This window comes from Zingiber officinale, unplaced genomic scaffold (assembly GCF_018446385.1).
Source record: "Zingiber officinale cultivar Zhangliang unplaced genomic scaffold, Zo_v1.1 ctg182, whole genome shotgun sequence".
In the NCBI taxonomy this organism is placed as follows: Eukaryota; Viridiplantae; Streptophyta; class Magnoliopsida; order Zingiberales; family Zingiberaceae; genus Zingiber; species Zingiber officinale.
The window spans coordinates 269,948-297,774 of NW_024589871.1; the positions used below are offsets into that span (position 1 = coordinate 269,948).

At 34.9% G+C, this 27,827-nt stretch overlaps 4 protein-coding genes and 1 non-coding gene across 7 annotated transcripts; 2 read left to right on the forward strand and 3 right to left on the reverse strand.

Annotated features, from left to right (window-relative positions):
* Nucleotides 1-3,786: 3,786 nt before the first annotated feature.
* Nucleotides 3,787-11,026, forward strand: LOC122036610 (probable cytochrome P450 313a5). Of its 2 annotated transcripts, none has more exons than XM_042595992.1 (7): nt 3,787-4,347; nt 5,854-6,053; nt 6,363-7,007; nt 7,360-7,510; nt 9,305-9,454; nt 10,061-10,233; nt 10,572-11,026. In XM_042595992.1, exons 1-7 carry the CDS (start codon nt 4,059-4,061, stop codon nt 10,680-10,682), a joined length of 1,719 nt encoding a protein of 572 aa, XP_042451926.1. In that variant the 5' UTR covers nt 3,787-4,058; the 3' UTR covers nt 10,683-11,026. The 2 variants fall into 2 exon arrangements, with proteins under 2 accessions (XP_042451926.1, XP_042451928.1); XM_042595994.1 differs by having other exon boundaries at nt 3,788-4,347; nt 10,061-10,227.
* Nucleotides 11,027-11,578: 552 nt separating this feature from the next.
* TRNAC-GCA lies at nt 11,579-11,650 on the reverse strand. The gene has a single exon. It is a non-coding gene; the product is annotated as a tRNA-Cys (tRNA).
* Nucleotides 11,651-13,303: 1,653 nt separating this feature from the next.
* LOC122036624 (early nodulin-93-like) lies at nt 13,304-14,156 on the reverse strand. The gene is made up of 4 exons (XM_042596008.1): nt 13,996-14,156; nt 13,827-13,888; nt 13,624-13,699; nt 13,304-13,553 (listed from the first exon to the last, which is right to left on the reverse strand). The coding sequence occupies exons 1-4, from the start codon at nt 14,057-14,059 to the stop codon at nt 13,474-13,476; spliced, it is 282 nt and encodes a 93-aa protein (XP_042451942.1). The 5' UTR covers nt 14,060-14,156; the 3' UTR covers nt 13,304-13,473.
* A 1,226-nt stretch (nt 14,157-15,382) lies between these two features.
* LOC122036620 (MND1-interacting protein 1-like) lies at nt 15,383-19,736 on the reverse strand. Its single transcript, XM_042596006.1, has 3 exons — nt 19,601-19,736; nt 16,984-19,039; nt 15,383-15,966 (listed from the first exon to the last, which is right to left on the reverse strand). Exons 2-3 carry the CDS (start codon nt 19,006-19,008, stop codon nt 15,502-15,504), a joined length of 2,490 nt encoding a protein of 829 aa, XP_042451940.1. The 5' UTR covers nt 19,009-19,039; nt 19,601-19,736; the 3' UTR covers nt 15,383-15,501.
* Nucleotides 19,737-20,143: 407 nt separating this feature from the next.
* LOC122036633 (probable methyltransferase PMT7) lies at nt 20,144-27,215 on the forward strand. 2 transcript variants are annotated; one of them, XM_042596016.1, is made up of 8 exons: nt 20,144-20,448; nt 20,527-20,941; nt 21,071-21,360; nt 23,046-23,429; nt 25,892-26,138; nt 26,219-26,357; nt 26,686-26,845; nt 26,918-27,215. In XM_042596016.1, exons 1-7 carry the CDS (start codon nt 20,265-20,267, stop codon nt 26,842-26,844), a joined length of 1,818 nt encoding a protein of 605 aa, XP_042451950.1. In that variant the 5' UTR covers nt 20,144-20,264; the 3' UTR covers nt 26,845; nt 26,918-27,215. The 2 variants fall into 2 exon arrangements, with proteins under 2 accessions (XP_042451950.1, XP_042451951.1); XM_042596017.1 differs by having other exon boundaries at nt 26,928-27,215.
* Nucleotides 27,216-27,827: the final 612 nt, after the last annotated feature.

Below are 27,827 nucleotides of genomic sequence, written 5' to 3' on the forward strand. Positions count from 1 at the left end.
CAGTTTTTATCTCTTAAACGTAAACCATTGCTCAACAACCACCTCGGCTAATTTACCTGTCCTCGATCGACGAATAATGGACTCGTAGTTTAATCGACAAAGTCGTCGTCCCACTGATCCACAGATCTAGAGGAGGAAGCAAAAGCAATCCAACTTTATCGTGACGCTCGCCAGCGTAGCCGATTTAAATCATAGGTTTAAATTTTTCTCCCTTAGCGAGGGCTGTAAGGTGGGAGATGAAATGACCAGAGAAAAGAGAGATGTATCGATGAAAGAAAAAAAAAAAAAGGAAAAAGAAAAGTAAAAGTGTTAAAATTATCAATAAAAAAAATCTTGTAGTTATTTTTAAATCAAAATAAGTAAAATCTCATATTAATTATTAAAATAAAAAAAAACTCAAATTGATTTTTTAATGCATTAACAAATAAAGATAAATTTTCCGATTTAAATCAAACGTCCCTGAGTTTTGTTTACATAAGTATATATACATATGTCTATATGAACTTAGAAAGTTAAATTTAACAGTTTAAATAAGGCATACTAAAAACCACTTATCATAATAAAATATGGTCTTTTAATATTTTATTATAAAAACTTAAAAAAAAAAATCCAAGTTGACAATCGGTGATGGTGAAGTAGTGAATTATCCGCATGCGGCTGGCCGCCCACGCGTACTCCGTGACTATTATTTAAATCTATGCGATTTTTATATATAAAAATAATAATTTAATCAAAAGATGTACTTATGGTAAGTGTGATTGGAGATTATCCTTAATAATTTTAATTATTCATTTAAAATTATCATCAAAGTTAATTATAAAAAAAAAATCTTATTTAATTTAGATAATCAATAATATTTCATATCTCACATGTCAGTAAAAGGGGCATATAATTCCGAATCGAAAAATTAAGATTTTTTTTCTATTCCGGAGTTAACAAAATTTTTTTACCGAAAATACTTTCGAATAAGAAAAAAAATATGATAAAAAAGAAAATATAAATAGAAAATAAAAATATATAAAACATAAAATAAAAAACTTTTAATAAAATAAAAAACATAAACAATTTTAAAAATAGAAAAAAGCTTAAAATTTTTAAAAATAGAAAAAAAATTTAAAAAACATGGGGAAAATTTTAAAAAACATAAAAAAATAGAAATTACTAAAAAGATATATATTATTTTAATATTTATCAAAGGGTGCACCTTTTTATAGTCGTCTTTCTATTCTACCCTCATGATAAATTTAACTGATTCCCTTTTTTTTCTTTGTCATTTCTCTTTTTTTTTTTCCTACTATACATGCAATGTGTATTCTCTTCTATCCTTTTTTTTTTATTTTTTTTAAACCTATTATAGAATATCAGACCCATGTTGAGTCTGATATCTCTCCATATCATGCCCACATTGGGCCTGATATGAGGAGATATCAGACCTAACAATAAGAAAAAAAAGAAAGAGAGATTTAGGTTTTTCAAAATCTCTGATCCATCACTAGGAATTAAGAATACGGAAAATAACAATGGAGAGTATATTTAGACTCCTTGGAATTTTAAATCCACATGAACTGAAACGAGTGCAATTGGAACTCTCTAGGTCCATTAGTGAGTTTTGACCGAAATCCACTGATCGACCTAAAGACCTCATATTGCATTCATTTTCAGGTCTCGTGGATTTCTAAAATCACAAAGAGTCCAAATATGACCTTCATTGTTATTTTTAGCATTTCTAATAGCAAATCAGATGTTTTGAAAAACCTAAATCTCTATCTTTTTTTCCTTTTTATTTTGTGGTGTTGTTGAGTCTGATATGAAGAGATATCAGGTTGGGCCTGATATGAGGAGATATCAAATCCAACAATAGAAAAAGAAAAAAGAAAAAAGGAAAAAATAAAGAAAGAGAGATTTATGCTTTTCAAAACCTTTGGTCTCCACTAGGAATGCCGAAAATAACAATGGAGAGCATATTTGAACTCCTTGCAACATCAGAAATCCACAGGAACTAAAATGGGTGCAATCGAAGCTCTTTAGGTCTATTAATGAGTTTTGATCGTAACTCATTAATCGACCTAGAGATCTCAGATTGTAGTCATTTCAGGTTCTGTGGATTTCTAAAATTACAAGAGTCCAAATATGCTCTCCATTAATATATTTTGGCATCCTAGTGGTGGACCAGAGATTTTGAAAAACCTAAATCTCTCTTTTTTTTTTTATTATTGAGCTTGATATGAAGATATATCAGATCCAACGTGGACCTGATATGAGGAGATATTATGCCTCACAACATAAAAAAAAAAAATAATCTTATATTATAGTTATTTTTTAAACCAAAACCAGTAAAATCTTATATTCTAGTTATTAAAATTAAAAAACTCAAATTATTTTTGTATGCATTAATAAATAAGAATAAAATTAAAATTTATTTGATTTCTATTACTAAGTTGATTTAAATTAAATATTAATAATATAATCCTGATTTCCAATCTTATTGATCATAATTAAATTCATTACCATTTCGATTTAAATCAAACGTCCCTTAGTTTTGTTTACATAAATATGTATACATATGTCTACGTGAACTTAGAAAGTTAAATTTAACAGTTTACATAAGGCATACTAAAAACCTCTTTTAATAAGAAAAAAAATGGGCTTCTAATATTTTATTATAAAAACTTCAAAAAAAATCCAAGTTGACAATCGGTGATTGTGAAATAGTGAATTATCCGCATGCGGTTGGCCGCCCACGCGAACTCCGTGACTATTATTTAAATCTATGCGTCTCTATATATATATATATATATATATATAAATAAATGACTAATCAGTTGAATTGGGGTGATGATTCGGTAAAAAAAAAAAAATTATCGGTCGTCGAGAGTAAATAACAAAAAAAAAAAAATACATGTCAAGATTCATTCGACAGATAATATTCTTAATTTTTTTAATAACATATTATAACGTAATCTCAAATTTTATATTCCTAATCTATTGCTAACATCTAACGATAATTCTTCTCGAAACGATCTATCTCTCATGTAATATGCTATTCCGGTCACCATCAGTACAGAATATCCTTGAGCCTGGTTGTAAAATGAGACTATCAAAAGTTGCTTTGTTACTATATTTAAAATTTAAAATAATAATTTATTTTATTAAATTTAGATAATCAATTTTTATTATATACTATATAACTTATTCTAAATTTTTTTATTATTTTTAATTTTATTATTATTATTATTTATTATTATATTTTTAAAATGAACGGAGGAAAAGAGAATGAAAATAATGAATAGAACGAAAAGGTGGAGTAAAAGTTTTTTAACTACGAAGTAGCTGATATGAATAATCCGCTTCCTACGTCGATCCACGACTTCGAATGGGGTCCACCTCGCACCCCGTTGAGGATTAGGTACATCGAATGGGCGTCTCCTGCCAAGGTACGAACTGCTGCTCGTTGAAAAAATGTCTTCGATGATCGAACTGAGATACCTGTTTTCATCTTGCATAACATCTCCTCAATCAGCAGAGATCACGAAACAGCCGCATCATTTACCGGGTAGCTGAACGGGTGAGTTTAATAAAGTATCTAACCTCCGCTCGTCAAAGAAATTGAATCGAATTAATATCCCTACATTGTTACCCTAAAAAAACCAGCCTCGTCTTTGGAGGAAAATAATTGGCTAATTGGCCAACACATCTCCCCACCAATCGTAAGAAAGGGTGACGACGTAGGGTGGTATAATAATCAATAATATTCGCAAGTAAGATTATAAAAACACAGGCAGGTTAGTCGGTCACGGAACCCATGTGATGGATGGTGAACGGGAGACCGCCACGTTTCATTTCATCTTCTTCCTCTCCTTTCTTCTCCACTTCTCCTCCTCAATTCAAACGCCACTTGAATAACTATCAACTCAGTCTTTAATCTCCCTTCACTCGTTGCCTTTCTTCTCTACCTCTTTTTTCGCCACACACTTGTTGTTGTGGTTCGGTGGTCGTCGTCGTCGTCGTCGTCGTCGTCGTTCGGCGGTATTCATCCACGGGATTCCGCTGATTGGAGCATGGATTTGTGCGACGTCGCGCTCCCTTACACTCTCATCGGGGTTCTACTCTGGCCGCCTCCACGGCACCCTGGCGCCGTGGCCTGCGCAGGCCGCTTCCTCCGGGACTACGCGTCTCGGGCCACCAACGCCCTCCTCTGGATCGCTCTCATCTCGGTCACCACCGTCCTTTTCCGCAGGCTCGCTAGGCTGGTGCGGCTGTGGGTCCAGGGTAGCCGGATCCCTGGGCCTCCCTCCACACCCTTCCTCGCCCTGATCCATGGCTGTGGATCCCTGGGGAATCTCAGCGGTAGAGTCTGGTGCTTTTTTGATTAATTTTTTTGTCTTTCTTTTGGGATGCAAATTTAGATCCTGTGGCATTTTATCTATTGGAAAATTTAGTCTTCTGGCTCTTGGTTTTGCGTTGTGGGGGAGAGGAGATTATTACTGCTGTTTAACTCATTTTACATCTTTTGATTAGGCCTTAACTCTGCGATAAGTGTTTTTTTACTATTTATCGTTCTCCTTAATTGATAATATAAAGAATAATAAAATAATTTAATATCTCTATAAATTTATGTTCTATTAGATTAAATAAAAGATATAACTAAAGTGGAGATTTTTGAAAAATGGGAGTTACTGAAATGCATGCGAACTTATGTTGGATATAATTTACCCTAGTTTTTGGTGAGAAATAACATAAGTTCAACCTAATTTTTAATAAACAAATCAAATTTTTATTGATTCCATCTGACTAGATCCAGTTTAAATATCAATTTGTACAGCATGCATGTTGCGTAAATCGATATATTTGTTAAACCTTGATGTTCTACCCACGAAATAGACTTGCTTTATGCTATTTTCTCCTTGGATTCATTGCTTATAGGTTTTCCTTCAGTTTGTTATTTCTCTAATTTTAGACAATGGAGCATGATCTACGATGTAATTGTTTTGCAAACAAATATTTATGAATCAATTAGTAACTGGATCTTACAATTTCATCACCTTTTGAAGCCAAAATTATCTTAGTTTATCTTGCAGAATTGCTTAAATCTTGTTAACGCTAGGATGTTACCCTGAATACAGTTCCATTATTTACTTCTATACTTAAATCGCAATCATTTATAGACACTTGATGGTTTATCAACATATGTCATAACAGAGTTGAATTGCAATTCATCATGAATGGGGAAAGTTGATCCAATTGATTGGTCTTTCTTTAATTTGAATGGTGGTTCTCAGAACATAACATGAATGTACAGCATGGTGATCTCAAATATTTGGGAAAACGGGAGTAGATGATGATGGTGAACATAAATATAAATGATCACTTGCAAGAATATTGCGCAATTTAGTATTCACTCATGATAACACTTATCTTCATAATCAGTAAGGTAAATGAACCGACAATATTTTGTTTGACAAAGTTATCGAATGATTTTGAATTTCATTCCTGTTTTTCATCATTGTCCTTCTATAATTTGATGGGAGTTGTCAAGAGCTGCTCCTAAAAGATCATGATAAAGTCTTTGTTGATTTCACAATAGTTTTAACTTATGATTAGATGTGTCTGATCTTGTCACATCCAAATGGTACCTAAACATGTGTTTTCTTACTAATTTGTGTATTAGCAAGAGAAATGAAGTCACAGAACCTCAATCACTTGCATGGCTCCTTGATACCTCATAGTCAAGTGTTGTTTGCATGATTCCTTGATACCTCGTAGTTGTGTTGTTTGAGTAAGCTGCGGTAACTACTAAAAAAGAATATGAAACTTTATTTTGTTATGTATTTTCTAAAGTTCACTGAATTTCAGGTTATCTATCTGATTTGCACGAGAAGTATGGACCAATTGTCAGACTTTGGCTGAGTCCAACTCAGCTTCTTGTTTCTGTCAGAGATACTAGGCTAATCAAAGAGATGTTGATAAAGGCAGATGATAAGTTGCCACTGACAGGGCGAGCATTTCATTTGGCTTTTGGTAAATCAAGCTTATTTATATCATCCTTCCACAAGGTATTCTTGCCTAAATGGAATTATTTTCAAACAAATTGTATCATATGTTCCAAATTTCTCTTAGGAGTGATGGGATAATGGTGTTCTATGGCAGTTCTTATATCATATCCTTCTAGTGTATCATACTTCAACTTTCCGTCAGCTTACATAAGGCCTCTCATCTACTTATAGTATATTTCTTGAATAACTTTATGGTTATGTATTCTTGTTTCCGTTTGTTATAATCGGAGATTATGATTATTCTTGCCTTGTTCAGCATGCTTCAGAAAATGTGTTTCTAGGTAAATGTTGTTTATTCATGGGTCATAGGTACAAAAGAGAAGAGAATCTTTGGCAGAATATATGAATAGGAGACTGTCTGCGAGGACAAATTTTATTACTTCAAAGGTTGTTGAGTTTGTCATTGACAGAGTTGATACAATCATGGCTGCGGGCCTTCTTGATTGCATACAAATATCAAGACAGCTTGCATTTTTTGTTCTTGGAAGCACATTTTTTGGGGATGCATTTTTGGATTGGCCTAATGCCAGCATATATGAAGAGCTACTAATGACGATTGCTAAGGATGGTTGCTTTTGGGCCTCTTATTCCATCCCTCCTTTCTGGAGTAGAGAATATTGGAAGTACCAATACATGTGTAATAGGTTGAGGCACCTAACACAAGATATGATCCAATATTGCGTGGACAAATATGACTCACTGAGCCAAACTGATCACAGATCTTACAGAGAAAACAAGGACATTGCAAAGGAAGCTAGATTGGATGCTTCTGTTTTGCTTGATAATATGAGATCAGGTGGTCTGTTCCTGGAAGAAATGGAAAAGTATTTCATTTCCGAAGATGAACCATGTGGGAATATACTGGCCTCGATGTTTCATGGATGCCTTGCATTTGCTAGCTTAATTAGTAGCATTTTGACAAGGCTTGTAATGCATCCTGATTTACAAGAGAAGGTAAATCTATTTCTTATTCCTTCCATATTTCAGCTTTGGTATCAGTTAACAATTTTCAGTTGATCTTCCTACTCTCTATGTGGTCTAATGTCTCAATTCTCAACTTATGAATGTAGTTTTGTTTTACACACTTGCTACTCATGTATCATTTGTTCACTTGTTAGACAATTTAAATTTATCTAGGCTACATAAACATTACCTTGAAACTCCATAACTTAATAAAGCATATTTTCATTGAGGTGGTGCTATTTTGTTATTTCAGCTTCCTGATGCGGAGGGACTTAGCTCAATGAGCTAAATAGAAACAAATTTTAAGCTATTCATGTTCTCTTATCTAGCCTCTTTGCTGCAGTTGTACTTGGAGATTGTTGCAGTTCAGGGGGAAACGTCCGAGTTGGATTTGCATGATGTGGAAAAGATGAATTTACTGATGGCTACAATCTATGAATCAGCTCGATTATTGCCAGCAGGACCTTTGCTCCAAAGATGCTCTCTTAAACATGGTATTAATTTTTATCTCTTTTTGTGCTGGGGAGTTGCTGAATCCAAATACTTCAACTTGATAGTCATTAAGTAATTGGCTAGTGACCTGTCTAACTGTTGCACATGTATGGATTCAATTCAATTAAGTGTTACTTTGTTTATAAGATCATTATCTAGAAATTCATTAAAAAAAATTCTAAATAACTTCTATGAATACCCCCATCCTTCATCATCCATTCATCCAAATTTCAATCATTGCCCCTTATCTTCTCGACTTCTCCCAACTTCCAAAGTAAGAAGTGCCTATCTTGGTTGCAAACTTCACCATACGGCTAATCCCAAAGCTTTTGTTCACTCAATGCTTTAGGAACAACTGATAATAAGTAGTGAGGAAATTCTTGTATAGCAAGTATAGCACAAACATATGTGATCTTGGCAAAGCATTGTGGATGAGATAATCATTCCTCGCCTAGAAGACTAAAGCTTCTTGCATCAACACAAATTGTTAAATCCATTCAACGCTCTCAAGTGTGTCTAAACAAACCTTTTTCATCTTCATGGCCATGACTTATTGCTAACTGTATTCAACATGACATCAAACTCGAGCACGGAATACCTGAGAGAGAGAGAGAGAGAATTGTTTTGATTATTGTGACTGACATTTTTAAAATTTAAATTTATTGTTAAAATAAATTATTTTAATTTTATTAATCATTTTTAATTTTTATAAATATCAAAAAATATTACAAAGTTAAATAATAAACTTATGAAAATATCTAGGTCTGGCTACCTCTAGGTACAAGTTGAGCTAGCTCTAGGTCATGCAAGCACCCGAGTCAGGCCATGCCAGCATGTATCATAGCAAGGGTAGAACTTGGTAACACCTCTAACAACAATGTTGTGTGTTGAGGGATCATTCTAATGGAAGTGGGATACCAAGGATTTCTGAAGATGGTAGGAGCAATGAGATTCTTGATCATGGAAAACCACAATAATGAAAAGAGGAATGCAGTACTTTAATCTTTGACCTCAAATCTCACAATGCAAAGATGAGAAGAAGAAATAGGAGTTTGTGAACCCCACATAGTGGGATAAGGTTTGGTTGTTGTTGTAGGCATAATGAGTTTCTTGATTATGGAAAACCACAATAATGAAAAGAGGAACACAGTACTTTAATCTTTGACCGCATGTTTCACAATGGTAAGATGAGAGCCTAATCTTCACTCAACATTTAAAAACATTTCCAAACAATCTTGTTAAGCTCCTTATGAAAACTGATGACCAAATTAAATAAGCAAAGTCTAATTATGACCTAGACAAAATAGAACAATTCTAATTTTAAAATTAAAATAAAAGAAAATACCAAATAAATAAATTTGTTTATAATGGATATAGAAAGGAGAGCCTTGGCGCAATGGTAAAGTTGTTGCCGTATGATCTAGAGATCATGAATTCGAGTCTCGGAAACAACCTCTTGCAAAATAGGGTAAGGTTGGATACAATAGATCCTTCCTTGGACCCCGGATTGGCGGGAGCTTCGTATACTAAGACTGCGTACAATAGACCCTTTCCTGGGCCCTGCATTGGTGGGAGATTCGTGCAGCGCCCTTTATAGAAAGTAGAAAGATGGAACTCTGAAGTTTCTAACAATTATCAAGCTTCGTTGAAGTCTAGTTGCTCCTAATGTGTCTAAGGGGATTTACATGAACACTTGTGTAGCTTTTAGATGCTATTATGACATACATATTATTCATTTCATATCCAAATCGTTCTTGTCTCATTTGGATTCTTTTTCTCCAAATTCTGAATTACAGATATATGCCTTAGTTCTGGTGTAACTGTACCAGTAGGTGCAATTCTAGTTGTGCCTTTACAGCTGGTTCAAACGGATAACTCTATTTGGGGAAAGGATGCTAGTCAATTCAATCCATATAGATTCTTGTCAGAAGGCAAAGAGTGCATAGGTATGCAGCATTCTTCTTTTCTCCCATTATAAACTTGCACGTGTTCTTTTTTCAATCTTTTTTTTTTTGATGTACCAGCAACCAAGCTATCTTTTACTATGAATTTTTCTTCATTTTTCTTTTTCTTTATATCTCAAGGATAAATTACACTAGTCTTGATTGATGACTTTATATGTCAAGGATAAAGATGTGTACTAATTTCCTTTTCACATATTCCTATTAAAAATGGGATAAATCGTCAATCATATTACTGTCTGATAAGTTTTTCTGTCATTTTTACATGGTCCATTAACAAAGAAGCAGCAACACCACTTTCATCTGCAAAATGTCTCAATTTAGTTCCTATTTGTTATAAAGATAACTACATTTATGTTGATAACCTTTGGCATAGATTATCTTCATCACTGCACCTTATGCAATTTGATCTAAGTACAACTTCTATCTGTCTCATTAACTTGGTATAGTTTATATTAATCGTGCTTGCATTGTCTTTGTGATAGTGTGATTTCTTTTTATAGCATTGTGATTTTGTTGTTCATGCACCCCCTTGGAGTTTATTATCCTTATAGTTGAGTGCTAAATCTGTTCGTTCTATTTGGCATCCAGGCATATGCAATGAACATGAAGGCCCTGAGAAAAGCTCTTCTCTTAGTGAACTAAATGAAAATGCAGCTTTTCTTACCTTTGGATATGGTACACGAGCATGTGTTGGCAAGAAGTTTGCTATTCTTGGGGTTTCAGCACTTATAGCGGCTTTGCTTCAGAATTATGAGGTTCAGGTTTTCATTATTCTTGCTAAGTGCTAACGAATGTTATTTCAGGCTTTGTGCATGGGCATGCTTTATGTTAAGTCTGCAATTGTCCTTTATGCATTTTGAAAACCCTTTGATACTGCATAGTTCTGTTCCTCTGTCTGATTCTATGATTTCGGTCCCTAATGGGCAATGATCTCACAGAATCATCTATCATAAAACATTGAATGTTCCTTTTAGTTAGCTGGTATTTGTACTACTGATTGGATTTGAATGCTCCTCGCCTAATTCAGCGAGGGCAAGAAATAGATTACAAGTTTATGTGTTCCTAGGTAGTTTACACTAAACAACATTTCCTTCTGCAGATAAGGTTTCAACCAGGACTAGATGATGATCCAAAACCAATACTAAATGACTGCGTCCTTAAGCTTCTTCCGAGCCCAAAGATTTCCTTCACGAAGAGAAGTCAGAGATAGTGCAAAGTGAAGGTTCCACCTGAGTTTTGCTGCAGTTATGTGGCAAGGACTTGGAAAAACCTTTGCATCCACTGGTAAAAGAAACCCTTTGACAGTTTTTTTCCCCTTCGGTTTTTGACAGCTCCAGTGATTATTACCACACCCTTTTAGTAGTTTGGAAGCACTTGGGAGTTGTTAACTCTAGATGGTCCTTTGTCCAGTTGTATAATGACGTTTTTCCTCCAGAAAGGAGTTTGTTGAAGCGGTATGAAATGTGATTATAGTCGCAGACATAATATGTTAGCAGAATAATTAAATAAGTGCCCCTTGTAAGTGTTGTTGTAATTGTAGAATGTTCTCTCTCATCATTCTTGCAACTATCTTGTATGAAATGTGCCTCATCTGTTGCAGCTTCTTGAGGTTGAGCCATGGCTTGACCCACACCTTGGCCTCGTAGATCTTCTTTCTCTCATCAATGACCTCGACCGTCAAGTGGTGCAGAGTCCCAGCAACCGCCTGCTGCTTCCTCGCCTTGATCATGCTCGCGAACTCCAGAAGAGGAGAGTTCTTCACCACCACAAACAAATAAATCACTTAAGCACTGAGAATTGGCACAGAGAACAACCGATCGAGGTAAGGAGAAGCGTGAGTTAGAGGCAAAGAAGTCTAGAGTAAAAAAATTTCACGAATGTAAAGAACAAGTGTTCGTAAGAGATCTAAGACAAAAAAATTTCACAAATGTAAGAACAAGTGCGTTCATCAGTTAAATCGGAAAACACGGAAAATTATTACAGTAATTCAATCAGCTGATGTTCAGTGCAGTATGTAGCTTGGCTGCAATTAAATTTGTACTTCAATGTGCTTTAAAAAAAAAAAAAAATCTAACGTAAATCTACTGAAGAAAAATATAAAAATACAGGGCCCAACCGGGTTCGAACCGGTGACCTATTGATCTGCAGTCAATTGCTCTACCACTGAGCTATGGACCCATTACGGCACAAGCTTTTAATATATTTCTTATATGTAGTAAATAAAAATCAATCATTGTTTTTAATATAATCAATTTAAATACTTACAGAAATTGATTCTTTGTCTTCTCCAATTGATTATCACTCAATACCAGATTACGAGTAGAAGAACAATTTGTAAACTTATTTTTTTAAAATAATAATAATAATAAGTCACATATAAATTCTGTTTCCTATTCTTTGATGATTAATAGAAATCCTAATCAACACCTATTTTGCCACAGAGTTGGTATTGTATATCAAAATCATAAAAATATTGATATTCCTTTGTCAATTAACTTCTTCAAGAAAGGCGCCCACATCACCATATTAAAGTTGGACAATGGGATTTTTTTTTATAATTGAAGTATTTAGGTTTTACTATCCGATTAATTTTAGAGATGACCAATTTGATCCCATAGAAATTTCTAATTAGTCATCTAGATAAATCAAAAAGTACAGATGGATCATGACAGGCAAACTAACATAAGTAATTCCAACTATTTTATGTGAAATTCAAATTCTCGTTATCCTCGGGAGTTCTATTATTCTAGAGGTATCCGATTTGATCCTAAGGAAGCTTCTCATCAACTATCAACATAAATTGAGAAGTACAAATGAGTCATAATGGATAGTCTAATATCATAAACAATTCAAATTGTACCTTAGATGAGATTTGAATTTTCAAACCCTAAGGAATTCCTCCCATAATTTATCATCGCATCATAGCCCAGAGGACATATCATTTCAATGCTAAGTCAAGAAAAAGCCAGATAAATGACAACAACTATTTTAAAAATAGAAGCTAATTATTCTTTTATCGACACTTTAAATTAGTAGATTACTTTACAATTACATTTTTCAAATTAAATTTCATGGAAGGATTGGAAGGATTTTAAAATGTTTAATATCGTATTCACAATATAAATCTGCCCTATTATATTGCAACTATTCTGATCGATTTCATTAATTCATTTTTTTATTCACTTTTTCAAACAACGAATTGATTATGTTTGGATCCGGTATAAAACTTGCTTAATTCCCTTCATTCTCTTTATTAATGTGAGAGAAAAAACTTATTAATTTCTCAATCGACAAAGTAATATAAGAACATTAATATCAATTTCTCTATCACTATATCTAAAATTTAGGATAAATAATTTAATTTATTAAATTTAGATAATTATTTGTACTACACATTACATCAACTATCTTAAAATTTTTATTATCTTCAATTTTTTATTATTTTCTTCTCTTTCTTTTATGTTTTATTATTATATTTATGAAATGAATGGAATGAGATAAATTGAAAAAATGAGTTGGAAGAAGAGATGAAAAGAAATATTATTTTACTTTTAGGATAGATGTTTCATTCTTTAAATTTAGAAAACATTATTTATTAAATCTAAATTTAGAGAATAAATAGGATATCTGATGCAAGATTTTTTAACTATCTAATCCAAAATTTAATATAAAATTTTTGAATAAGATAATTAATATGGATGCTCTAATATCTAGCTACTATAATAGTAATAATGTAAAAGATAAAGCCTTCTTGTAATATTTGACTCCTCTTCAGATTTGATATACATCAATGATCAACTAATTAAAACACAAGCAAATTGGAATTTGTAGATATGAAATTAAGTAACATGCAAATCTGCCAGCTTCTTTGAGATTGGGAATCATCCACAACAAACCTCCACAAGTGCGAACAGTACTCTTACATTTTTATATTCTATCCATCCCCATAATATGCATGGATTCTTAATATATATATATATATATATATATATATATATATATTAAGCTTCTTTGAAGGAGTTCTTCCTGGCCTGTGCCAGCACAGTCTTGTCTGCAACTACGAAGAAGGCTAATCCAGCAGCTGCATATAAGTAATAATTTTTATCAGAAAATAGTGAAAACGAGAGCTTTTAAAAGATGAATTAATAAACCTGTGGAAATGATGAGTGCCTGAGCTGTAGGATTAAGGTTGTACTTCGCCCATGGTAGCATTCTGACGCTGGCCAACTATAAATTAAACATTTCTCAAAATTAAGGAACCCGAAGAAGTTAATATATAAAGTACTGATGGCACATAAAAGAAAAATAATAATATATAATTAGACTACTGTTCATTGATCTACTGCATGCTTACAGTGGGGACGGCAGCAGCAACGGTTGCGACGGCGGCGGCCTTGACGCCTGCAACAACTCCCTCTGCCAATATAATCATTTCATCAAAATGAGACGAGATTTGAGTAATAAATTACAATTTGAAGCTGAATGAACAAAAGGCATATGTATATATATATATATATATATACCATGAGAGCAGCGCTTTGCCATGACGAGCTTCTGATCCATCGAAGTGCGAGTGACCGATGCCATTTAGTGATTTAGCTTAGTAGATCCCAAGACGAAGAAGGAGAAGGTGAATTAAGTTGGTCTGTGTGAGATGGAGCAATGAGTGGGTATTTATGGGCAGTGGGTGAGACTGTTTTTACAGTGCTGCTAGCTGCTGCTGCTTTATGGCAGTAGTGATCGGAGGAGCTGGAGGATTCGTCGATTGTTTAGTCCTCCGAATTGCAGCTGATGGTTTTGGGAATTCCATGGGTTGCATGAGAGAGAGAGAGAAATAGAATCTGCTGCTTGTTTTGAGGTCATCTGAAGATCGATTTGCTCCCGCCCCCCGGTCTGGTAGAACCAGATGTATTTTTGTTTCGGTACGGATTCAGTCACTTTTAATGGGTTATCTTTTGAGTTTTGAGTAAAGGTACGCAGGAGGTGACCCACCGTCCAAGCAGTCAGTCAATTGGTAAAGTGTAGTCTTTTGAAAGACCAGCGGCTCATCGGTAAAAAACGTGAGCCCGCCACTCGTACGGCGTGGAAACAAGCAGCTGGCGACGGGGGTTTGGTAAGAGTTCCAAAAACCATCAGCTGCTCTGTTGCAATCCCGTATTTTATGATCAATCTATTTCGAACCTAAATTTATATTTGTCCATTTATTTATTAGATGCAGGATTACTTAAAACATTAATTTATATAAGGGCTTTGTTTGGTAGGGATGATATGATTAAGATTATGTTTTCAAAAAGTTATTAATATGTCGTTTGGTATGATTGATTAGGAGTAAGATTATGATTAATTAGAGATGAAATTCACAATCCCTAAACATGAGGAATGATTATTAATCCTACTCCCAATCCTATCCTAATCAACTCAACCTAATCCTATCACCGCTACCAAACGGAGCCAAAGTGTGTGTTAGTATGCACATTCTTGTGAATCGGGATGACCGAGAGTGTTTCCAGGCCTTTGGACCGGTAAGGATTGTCTAAGAGTGCAAGATAAAATTAAAACAAATCAAATGGCCATTGTAGCTAAAATAAATGGATGTAAATTTTCAGTCAATCATAGAAGAAACTTGCATTGAAATTCATACACGCTGCTGATCGATTGGCAGATTGAATTTGGCCTAACAAACAGATCAATTAGGTATTTCAATCTATCTCAAAATAAAAATGTGCAGTGATGAAGCTCGCATTCAAGATCCAAGTTGATATCCAAAAAAGTTGATCCCGATCATATTTATTGTTCTTCCATTGACTAAAATGTCCATGACAACAGTGATAGGATAAGTAATATGTGCTATTCAAACAAAAAGAAAGAAGTAATAGGAAAAAAAGGACGGACGAAATTACACTCCAATGGTGTCTGAATGCTTTAACGATTAAAAGGAAAGAGAATAAAAGGAACAACGTCCATATTCAGTATCAAACCTCAAACTACGACTCAAACCTTGACCTAAAGACAGCATTTGCAAGTTGAGATTAAAGTGGGCGAACATGGATCCTTCGCTGAATGGGAGTCCTACAAGAAGGGCAATCCTTCATCCCTTGCTTCTCGTGCAATTCATTGCATTTTGCACAAACAACTTGATGGGAGCAGGGGAGGAAAACAACTGACATTTCCTCAGTCAAGCACATTACACACTCTCTATCACGCGGTACTTCATCGTCAGATCCTTCGGAATCCAATATTTCAGCATTAGAATGACCATTCGTGTCCCAACTAAGTTCAGGGATTTTTGGATAGCTATTAATTCTCAATTTTGAAATCTTGTCTTCAAGGCCCCTGATCTCTTCTTTGTATCTTTGTAAATCACTTTCCGCCTTTGATACAATGGCTGATTCCTCCAATTTAGCCGAAGTTTCTATTCTTTCACGTTCATTCCTTTCAGCAGCAACCTGCACGAGGATATCTTGCCTTGCCTTAACTTCAAGTTTCCACCTATCCTGTAATATTTATATTTTTAAGTGAACCACCATCCAGAGTTACATATTCAAACAACTCAAATGACCAAACTTTACTGAGAAAGTGTATCATAGAAAAGTGACAGAAGCTATAAATGAGCCAAGGTATTGGAGAGATACGAAAACTAATAAATTATCTGGGTCTCTGGCATCTAAAACACACTTGGTTCTTCCCTTGACCATTTCTCTGGTCCAAAAAATTGTTTTCCTTCAAGGATGACTTCAATGTAAGTTACAAATATTTACAGTCAGACATGTATTCTATATCTAAACATACACATAATAATTGTTAGAATATATAATCTCTTAGTTCAACATGACTTATTACTTGTCAGTACTACTGTTGGGATACCCTAGCACACGACATATATACAGTAAAATTGTTTTATTTGAAATTCTCTTGAAACTTGATTGCACCTTTGTTCTAAACCAAAGACGTGCCACTTAAGAATGAGTCTTAGGTAGAATGCTAAAAACATAAATGAAAACAATATTATTGGCTAACTAATGATGTGAATGCTTTCCAACAATTACCTCTTCGCTTTTGAGGCAACTAATCAATTATAATTGTCTTAATTCTAAGATTCCACAATTACAGCATTCTGTTACAATTTGTTCACATGTCTGAATTTCTCCTGTTAATATAAAATAACATTTGGTTCTTAGAATAGTAATTGTGGGAAGAAGGAACACACAAGGAGAACATATGAATGATGAAATCAACTTACTATTGCTTTTAGTTACAGTTAATAATGTGCAAGGTAATGTTACCTTTCATTTATAACAATATAGCAATCATAAAGCATATCGACTTAGATATCACAGTTTACCAAGTATTTCTCTGTTGCTCAATTCAATGTAATAAGGAAAGGTTTCAAATCAAAAAGGGAAAAAATGATCGAGAACAATGACTAGCATTCATAAAATTATTAAAATAAGCACTAGTAGAAACAAGAAAGTTATCACACAACAAACTGCACAATCACAGTTGATAATTACCTCACACTGGTCACGGTACTCGTTAGCTTCTTGAAACTTCTGGGTAAGATACAACAACTTCTGTTTTTCAGATGCAAGCTCCTCAGCAAGCATTATTCTTTCCTTTTCCCAAGAGTGCTTCTTTTTTTGTGTCATGATTTCCCTCATTGATGCGTCTTGACAATTGATGGCTAATTCAGTAGCATGTGCCTTAGCAACTTCCAATTCCTGCCTCAGTTTGTGGTTCTGATTTTCAAGCCTCCCAATATTAGCATTTAAAGATTCATAATGGGAACAGGCTTTAGACCATGCATACTCTGTTTCTGCTACTTTCTTCATCGTGCTAACTTCTAGTGTCTCCTTTTCTTTAAGGAGACGAGCTGCTTCATCTCTTTCTTGCCTCAGGTTTTGAAGTTCAACCTTGTCCTGGTTGAGTCTACGAGCAGCCTGCATCACCTTTTGTTGTCCCCAGTCTGTCCAGTCTTGCAACTCAGTCTTTAACACCTCTACTCGAGAGAGTAATTTTACCAATAGTTCATCTTTGGAATTCATAGATGTCGAGTTTGAGCTAACCTGGCTGTGTAGAAGATTAGAATTGCAACCGCTCCTAGTGGAGTCATAACTACCATTTTTTCCAACAGCGACATTATGGCAAGTATCAGTAGTAAGTGATAAGGAAGCATCAGAGCTTGCAGGAGGTGAGGAAGGGTTCTTACTGATTTTATCCAAGCCAGTTGCAACTGTGTTAGATGAACCAGCAGTAAAAGAGAAGTTCTGAGTTGTAACTGATTCTGAAGAGACCAGTTCAACTGTTTTATCCAGTTTTAAGGGGGTGGATTTTGGATCACTAATAAAACCTGAAACAGATTTATTCTTTTTGTGTAATAGAACATTAGCCAAATTGCTAGTTTTTGTTAACTTTGAACCTGATCTATCAGCATGAACTCGGCCATTCCTATTAGATTGATTTGATCGGCACCGAGCCCTAGAAGTACTGGCATGCCATTTTTTACTTCCAGCAGATTTTTCACGTGGAAAAGAAGATATAGGTAGAGCATAAGAGAAGAGATTTTCCTCTAAAGATTTAGATGAAGATAGTGAATTCTCCTTCAAGTTTTCTGAATGACTGCATGAACCATGCACAGTGCGTGAGGCATAGAATTGTGAAGAAGGTAAACCAGCATTGCCAGTCAAACTCGAGGTTTCATCTCTAGAGGAACATGGAGGATGAGTTGAAGATTTTGGCGCACCTGCAGGAACATTGCATTCGGACATAACTGGACCAGAACCATAGGAATTACAACTGGTGTTTAACTGAGAAGCAGAAGGACCTGAAACGCCATTGTATCCTGAACAACTAGAGGTATCACTATCCATAGTGCATGCAAGGGAAAGATTCATATCACACATTAGCAGGCACCACATTGCATCTCCTCTACAAAAGAAAGGTCTCATCTCGATAAGTACATCAACCATGTCGTCCAATAATCTCTTCTCCAACTTTCTGATCTGCTCAGGTCCATTCTCTCTCTCAGAAACATCCACTGCTTTCCCGCTTGCTAGGTACTCAAGAGCATGTTCAGCAATATTCACAACAGGGTCTTTACAACCATAGCAATGGCCAATGTTTAACAGAGCATTAATTGCAACAGACTCTTTGTATCCATAAGAGGTAATCCTTTTAATTACAGATTCGTATCCTGCGTCCAAATTACTTAGAAGAACCTCCTCGAGGTGGGTTTCTGTCATGCCACTCCAGTAGGATTCTCTTCCATCTTCCAAATATAATACCTCTTTGAGACTATGCATAAGGCCTCTACAAGTACTACACAAGCTGACATGATTGTCAAGATTTCGACTGCTCGAAGCCTCAGTTGGAAATGGCCCATAGTCATGGTACGCACTTTCCATAACGGAAGGATCAAGAGTGTCCAGGGCTGGGGAATCCGTCGGAAATTTTCTCTTGTTCCTGCTACACTTATCTTGAGAGGATATAGCAGGTGATTCGAGAGTGCCATTTTCGTCAACTGTTGCCTTCGACGCCATTGTAGCTTCGGGTAGAGCCACAAATCGATATCTGCATATCAAGATTACAGAATCGGTAACCCATCGATGCAATAAATTAAACGAAACAATATTCGGAAATGCAAGGATCCTCTAAGAGTCTAACCGCAGTTTTCAATCGTAACAATCGTAAAATATAGTAGCATTCAGAATTTCTCAATTATCGGAATGCCACTCCGACTGCCCCCAAAAAAATTGGGAACAAAATCACATATCAAAGTGGCAATTGAGTCATTCAAATAGCGATTTCCTCCACCAACAAATCGGTTCTACAGAACACAAATAAAGAAATCAACAAGCGAGCAAACAAACACATTCAACATTTAAAATTTATCGCGCAAAAGTCAAATCGGAACGATTTCCGACACAGAACATAGTAGCTTTTAGGGGAAAAAAAACCCATCAGTAGGGTTAAATCTGCGCCCAATGTTCGATCAAGCGGAAACTTGAATATCGAATTTCCAAAGGGTCTACCAGGAAGAGATTTGAATCCATCGGATGAAAACACCGAGATGGACGGGGGGAGACAAGGCAATTCATTGCATGGAGCGCCGCAATAAGGATCGGAGCTTACCAGGTCGGATCTAGCGCGGTTTAGATCATCGGAAGATCGATCGCCGATCACAGAAGGGCGGATTGGGGGTGAATTGGTGGTCACAGCACAAAGCCGAGAAAAAAAATACCTCAAAATTTGGCTTTCGACTTGCTAGGAGATTTGTGGGGGTATTTATAGCCAATCGCAATTTTAACCTTATAAATTAAGTTAACCGTGGTTATTGGCTTAGTTAGAGAATGTTTCAACTTCGAATGTTAAAATGGCAAATTATTAGGATAAATTAAAACTAAAAAAATATTCATTATTTTTAGATAAAATGTTTATTAAAAAAATTATTCATTGTTAATTTTTCATCAACTATTTATTTATTGTTGCATTAAAGCAAAGAGGAGTATGATCAAAAATCTTGAGAAACTTATTTAATAATTTTCTTTTATAAAATGAACATGTATTTTTTTTTTTTCTAAATAGAATATTCAATGCAAAAACGTGCAGGATAAAATAAAAATAAAAAGAAGACGCTAAATATTTTGTAAATTTCCCACAAAATTAAATAAACAATGCTCTTGTGTCTAAACAGCAGAACACCTGGAGATCTGTTTCCTTCCCCTCCGTCGCCCTCGACGAGTTTTATCCGGCACATCGATCGAGCAGCGGCGACGTCGACAGCAGAGCGTGCGGGATGGGAAATCTGTCGGTGGCGTTCGATTCCAAATCTGGTCAGTTGATCTTGATCGCGCTCCTCCTCATGGTCGCTTCCTTCTACGCCGGCACCCTCTTCTCCGCCACCTCCTCATCCTCCGCCGCCGTCCTCCGCTCCAGCACTCTCCCTTCCGGTCGTTCTTCATCCGCTCCTCCTGCACGAGGTGCCCTTTCTCGCCTTCGCTCATCTTTCTGTGGAAATCTCCTAGATCCGGCCGCATAACCGGAGATTATTTTTGCAGACGAAACGGGGTTCCCGAACCGAGTCGTTCTCACTTACAGAACCAAGTCGATTTCGATCCCACCGACAGGAGTCAATGTCTGCCCTGTTGAGTACAATGAGCACATTCCTTGTCACGATGCAAATTACACGCTAAGTTTGATCCGAAGTTCGAAAATTTCGAAGAAGGAAGAGCTCGAGAGCCATTGTCCACCGGCGGAGAGCAGATTGTTTTGCTTGGTGCCCCCGCCGGCTGACTACAAGATACCCATAAGGTGGCCTGCCAGCAGTGACTATGTGTGGCGTAGCAACGTGAATCATTCGCGCCTCGCAGAGGTAAAAGGGGGACAGAATTGGGTGCATGCGAAGGGGAAACTGTGGTGGTTTCCCGGAGGAGGTACCCACTTCAAGCATGGGGCGGCCGAGTATATTCAGAGGTAATTTCTCGGTTCGAACTCTATTGGTATATTGCTTGGGAAAAAAAAAATCTTCCAATAGTCGGGATTTGATCTGTTTTTGCAATCCAGATCTTGATAAACCTACATATCCAATTGTTGAGTATGCAGGCTGGGAAACATGACAACTAATGAAACAGGTGATCTTCGTACAGCTGGAGTTGTTCAAGTCTTGGATGTTGGTTGTGGGGTTGCCAGCTTCTCAGCTTATCTGCTTCCGTTAGACATCCACACTATGTCGTTTGCACCAAAAGATGGGCACGAGAATCAGATTCAGTTTGCTCTAGAGAGAGGAATTGGGGCGATGATAGCAGTGTTGGCTACAAAACAATTACCATTTCCTAGCAACTCATTTGAGATGGTTCATTGTTCAAGATGCCGTGTTGATTGGCATGAAGATGGTACTGTTTTCTCATATTCATCTTGAGAAGAGCCTTTGTCAACGTCTTTTTTATCACGTCATCAATAATAAAACATGGTGTGCTGTTAATCCTTATATTTTGATATATAATGCACTTTAGTAAATGATTGTTAATGAAAGAAGTATTGTTTTCTTAATTATGTTCTCATTACATACCAGTAAAAATTCCCATTCCCTGTTGATATAGATAGTTTTTTAAGTTGCTGGTATTTTTCTATTAATTTTGTTACTCTTCTTTCGTGATATTTTGAATTATGCCAATCACATTACGGTCCTTGTCTCTCATATCAAGTGGTTTCTTGCCTCTGATTCATTATGCCTGATCTTGCTTGATATTCTACAACAGTTTGGATAACTAATTGAATGAAGAAAACATCTATATAATTATTTTTAATAAAGTTAGCTCCAAGACTCAATTTGTTTTTTAAAGTTTGAATATATGTCATTCATGTTCAAAAGATCACTTCAAACATTGAAAGTTCCTTCAATCTGCAGAATCATCTTTCAATGTTTTATTCCTATAATTTGCAAGCATCTGCACTTTTTGTTTTCTCATTTTGTCTAGTGAAATGTCAACATTTTTGTGGCTTGTGTTTGGAGTAAGAATCCTATGTAACAATTTTATTTATGAGGTTTGTGCTAAGGCAGATAGGAAGTGACTGATTGAAGGATACTCTAAATGTCTAGAACACTAGAAACCATAATACTCATTAGTGGAAAGTTTTAAGAGGTGATAACTAAGCTTACTGTAGGGTAAAAATAATAAATTTTCTTGCATGATACTGAAGGCCATGACCCTACTAGGGAAAGTAGTTGTTTTTTGTTCCCAAAGAGGATTTAAACTGCATCATTCTTTTGTGAATAAATTTCGTAACTTTCTAATCTCTACATCATCATTTCTTGTTATAATCATTTTATATTGTTTTTACCCTTTCATTTGTGTCTGTCGCAATAGAATGAGTAGAAAAAAAATATAAAATTTCATTATTTTGGTATAATTTCAATGCACACATATGCTTGTATGTGTATGGGCATAGTATATATATTTAAAGGATGGGCCACAGAAGAATTGGAAATGTGAATGTATGCCAATTAAGGACCCTATGGTCTAGTGTAACTGAGTTCTAAGTTTCATGCTTTACCTGATTCAATAATTAATTGAGGGAAATGATTGATCTATCACATTGATCATTTCACAAGTCTAGAGTATTTCTTGTTTGATACCAGGGTAATATACTGAATCATGATTTAAATGAGATAGTCTAGCTCAGTTTGATATATCTTTGCACATTCTTATTTTATACAGTGCTAATGTTTAGAGAATTAGATAATAATGTCTTAGTGGTATTTGTTAAGTTGAGATAACAAACATGGAGCTCTATCTTTATATAAAATTGACCATATTTTCTAAGAAACCAGAAACCTACAATCTTCTTTGGTTTGCTTAAAATGGTGGGATTAGGCAGCAGTACATAAATAATTCAGGAGGTTGCTTGCTTTAGTTTTTCATTTGCCGTTTCAGGAGATCAATATGATTTGGTAATTTGATAGATAGTTTTTTCTAATCTAAAGCTTCTGTTCAGTTTCATAGTTTATTTTGCTAGGTTATAAATAGACATACTGAATGTATAGTTGATCTGATAGATTGGTATCTGGATGTTTCAGATGGCATACTGCTCAAAGAGGTTGATCGTTTATTACGCCCAAACGGTTATTTTGTCTATTCTGCTCCACCTGCATATAGGAAAGACAAAGATTTTCCAACGATTTGGAAAAAGCTGTCCAATCTGACTTCTGCAATGTGCTGGAAACTCATTGCTCAACAAGTCCAGACTGCTATATGGGTCAAACCAGAAGATGATTTATGCCGACAGCAAAATGCAGAGAGGAAGCTGTTAACTTTGTGTGAACCAGAAGAGGATCCTGTTCCTTCATGGAGAAGCCCATTAAGGAACTGCCTTAGATTAAATCCTGACCAACCATACTTTCAAAAGCTCCCTCCTAGACCAGAACGCCTTTCAGTATATTCAAGAAGTCTGGAAAAGATAGGTAAGTTCCTATTTGCCTTTTCCATGTTTATATAGCTATGTTGACATTTTATCGTTGACCCTTATTACTTAAACTTGCATTGATAATAAGTAGAAGATCAACAAAAGAAATTATACATGAAAAAAAAAACAAGGATTAGATCCTTAGAACTAACTAGCGACATCTGCGCTCTTATAGGCTGCTTAGAACATAACTACCGCATACTGTTGAATGTAAACACGCTATCTTTTAGCATAATTCAACATGCTTGGAACTAATTATACGTTTCTACTCTATAATTGATTCTATGTTTTTCATTTGTGCTTGGACTTATGTAACTCTCTGATTTGGCTCTTTGAACTTGTAATTTTGGGGATTTGAATTGAAAATCCTGTTGCATCTATACTTTTCCTTCATATCAGTTCTTGACATTTTTAGTTGTAAGCTTATGATTTTCCACACCTAGACTGAGGGCAAGTTTCTCTGAAAAGTATATAATTTTGGTTCCCCACTTATGAAACTCTGTCTTCAAGTTTCTGTGAAGAGTTTTCTCTAACAGTTGTGTCTCATCATGGCTTGTGGCTTGAGCACATTAGAAGCACTTCTTTACGATTTCAAACTAAATAAAATAATTGTGAATTACTGTTTTTCCTATATGTATTGTATCTTGCCGTTGAACTATATATTGAAGGCTATATTTAGATTTTCAAATCAATTCCAATTACATCGAAGTATATATATATTTTTGATTTTGCTGGACCTTTCATACCATTGCTTTTCACTATTTCAATGTTTTAATAGTAGAATATATTAGTCATCTTTGAACATGTTCCTGTCATCTTATATTTTATTTTATCATCTAACAAGCTATATTTATACTGTCTTTTAGGAGGGTTAAAAAGTGTGGAAGAATGAAATGTCAAAAGAGAAAGAAAGTGGGTAGAACATAAATATATAGTGATTCCCTTCTATTGTTTCCTCGAGGGAAAGAACTTACACAATTTTCTTTCCCATCATTTTCCTTTGAGTGAAAAGAGGAAAAGAATAATTAATTTATTAAATTTCATTCTTCCAAAACTTTTTAAAAAAAAAGATTTTAAAAATAATTATTAATAAATTTTTATTTTTTTTAAAAATATAATTATCTGCAGTTCATTTCATCTTGAATTGTGGAGCATTTTAAGAGATACAGAGGGGATCAATTCTGTCCATATTTCTTTTCCTGTTTCCCCCTCTTCGCCTTCTCCAGCCTCTTTCCATCTATTGAAGGAAACAGCCTTAGTTACTCCGAAAAAGTATCTATCACAACCTTAATTGATAGAAAGTAGTACCTTTTGATTTTTTTTAAAGCTCCACCTACATGTTTCCTGAGTATTCAACACTGAATCCCATAAACTATGTTGGTACATATTACTCATAAAGCCAACTCAATTATGAGATAAACATGGTATTATATTCTGTCTCCTTTCACCGAACTCTTGAATCTCGAATTTTTCTCCATTTCAATGCTCCATTATTTATCCTTTTAATGATATCTCCTTTGCCATTTTTAATATTATTGAACTTCACCAGTTTTAGTTGAAAAAAAATATTGAATTAGAATGCATTTTAAAGATGCCAACTGCTTCTCTCCTAAATACATCCTTTATCAAAAAAATGTTCACTCTCACTTTCTCTTAATCTGATTTGTTTCTTTACTTGCAGTCTTTACTTGATCCATTCTACATGCTTACCAAAGTCATACTGCTAGTTATATCATCATTCTTTGTTCTTTGGCTTTCCATGTCAAATAGAAATCTAAATTTATTGCTCAAGCAATGCTGTTTTTGGCTTCTTCAATTGATGCTTATTGTACATCACTTGCATGGAAAATCTGTACTTGATGATTTTTGAATAATCAACATTATGTTTTGATGTTCTGCAGTAAAACATTATGTTCTTACATGATATTGTAAATCAGGGAAACCAATTTTCTGTGTATCTCAACCATTCATCAAACATAAAATGTGAAAAATAGATGGTTTGTTAAATGTGGAAATTTTGTTTTGGGATATATCAATTGTAGCATCCAAGTTTTTAGCTGCTCTTTATAATTTGCTAAGTTGGAACTTTGATGTGTTATAAAAATTGTATTAACTATTTGTGCTAACAATAGTTCATTTTCAATTTTCTTCCACTGGATGTAACATTTGTAACATGATAAAGTACTTTGATTTTTAGGCACTAATTAACCCTAGATCATTCTGAAGAGTGTGGATCTCCCATTCAAAGCTCTCAGCTGTTGATTTTGAGTTCCAATATAAACATAGACATAGTACATTTTTATTTCCTTTGTGGGTTCACCGTTCACTATATGTATTTGATTCCAGGAAAATTGCCGTTGATCTACAGCCTACATAAAATGGACATTTTGAAAGTTTTATTTTCCAAAGTTCATACTTTATCAACATCATATTTACTGTCATATGTGATATGTCCAACAGGGGTCACTCCGGAGAAATTTGACAGGCATAATAGATTTTGGCAAGAACAAGTTAGTGAATATTGGAAGTTGATTGGTGTCAACCTGACTGAAATACGAAATGTCATGGACATGAATGCTTATTATGGAGGATTTTCGGTGGCATTAAGTGCCTTGCCTATGTGGGTGATGAATATTGTTCCGGCTACCATGAGTAACACATTGTCTGCCATTTATGACCGTGGGTTAATTGGTGCTTATCATGATTGGTAGGTTGTCAACTTGTATCTATTATTAGTAAATAGTTTTGTCATTGTAGATATTACATTGCTTAAAATTTGTGTTATAGGTGTGTCCCATTCTCAACATACCCACGCTCATATGATCTGCTCCACGCTTTTCATCTTTTTTCTCATTACAAAGACCATGTGGAAGGTTGTGGTATAGAAGATATCATGCTAGAGATGGATCGCATGATCCGTCCTCAGGTATAATTTTGTTACTTTTAGTTATTTAGTTACAGTGTATAAACTTTACATGAACTTCACAAAAAATGTTTGCCATAATTCGAAAGAAAAGTGGTTATCCTTTATTCTGGATTGGAACGTCCTTGCATGATAGTCTTACATTATTTTTAATGGGGACAAAATTGGTTGGTCAAAATACTTGCTTCGCCAAGGCACATTGGTCTTCAATTTGGCTTCTGCATTTTGTTTTTCATGTGCACTACCAACAAACCTGAACATAAATGGTGCCACATATATCCAGGGCTTTATTTAGTTACCAAATTGCCATTTTTTTTCTGTATATATCCAGGGCTTTATTATAATCAGAGACGAGGAGTCTATTGTGTCCACAGTCCGAAATCTCGCACCCAAGTTCCTTTGGGACTTCACATTGCACATGTTAGAAAATGAGGAAAAGAAGATGGAGCCTGTGCTAGTTTGCCGGAAGAAATTTTGGGCTATCATTTGAGGTAAGCTGAATATAAAAACCTACAAAGATTCTTTTTCATTTCTGTGTTTTGGCATTGACGCTAACTTTGCAGAAGGATGCAGTATCTCTGGATCACTCAAATATCACTGGTGAAGCCCACTTCACTCAATGTTCCGGACAATCGAACTTGGATAAATTCCAAGACGCAGTGCATAATGAAGTTCCACATAACATCATGTGGAAGAAGTTTTGCCATTACTGGGACAAAAGAAAGTTGAAACGGACTACCAACTAGTTTATGTGCAAGTTTAGTTATGGCTCATATTCTAGCTTTAATTGTTTTGTCAAGCATGATCTCATATGGCTGTATCATTTTAATTGATCAATTCAATCTACCTCCTTTCTCTTTTTCCTGGTTGTACATGCCAACACGGTATATCTCAAAACACCAGAATCGAGTGCAGGTACTAGCAACACTGATCCTGTTCTTTGTTTACTGGAGGATGGATTCGGAAATTAAAAAAAGTTTTTTCGTCGAAAATTTTCAATTATTTATTTCGCAATGAATTATTCATCCTTCGTATTTGATGGTGTCAGTGCACCGTCATGGTTCGAAGCTCAGCTGGGTTTGAATCCCATCATGCTTGGTCGGAAGCTCAATTGGGTCTGAATGAGTCTGATTGCCTCAAATTTAGTAAGTGTATAATAAAATAATATTGACTTAAGTGTTTTTAGTTGATATTATTTATCTAGTTTAAGTCAATTAATTCTGAGAGGATTAATTTAATCCTATAAATTTAAATCGAGAAGCGTTTATAATGAATGGTATATTAGTCTTAGCATTTTTAAAGAGACATTCTATTACCCAAGAGGGCTGAAGAGATGAATAAAAAATTAAACGTTTAAACAATCCATTTTGTAAAAGCTATTATTATTATTATTAAAGTATTGTAGATTATTAAGATTGCTAGGGCATGTTCCATAGGTAGAATTTTCTAAATGAGTTTTAAAAAAAAAAAATT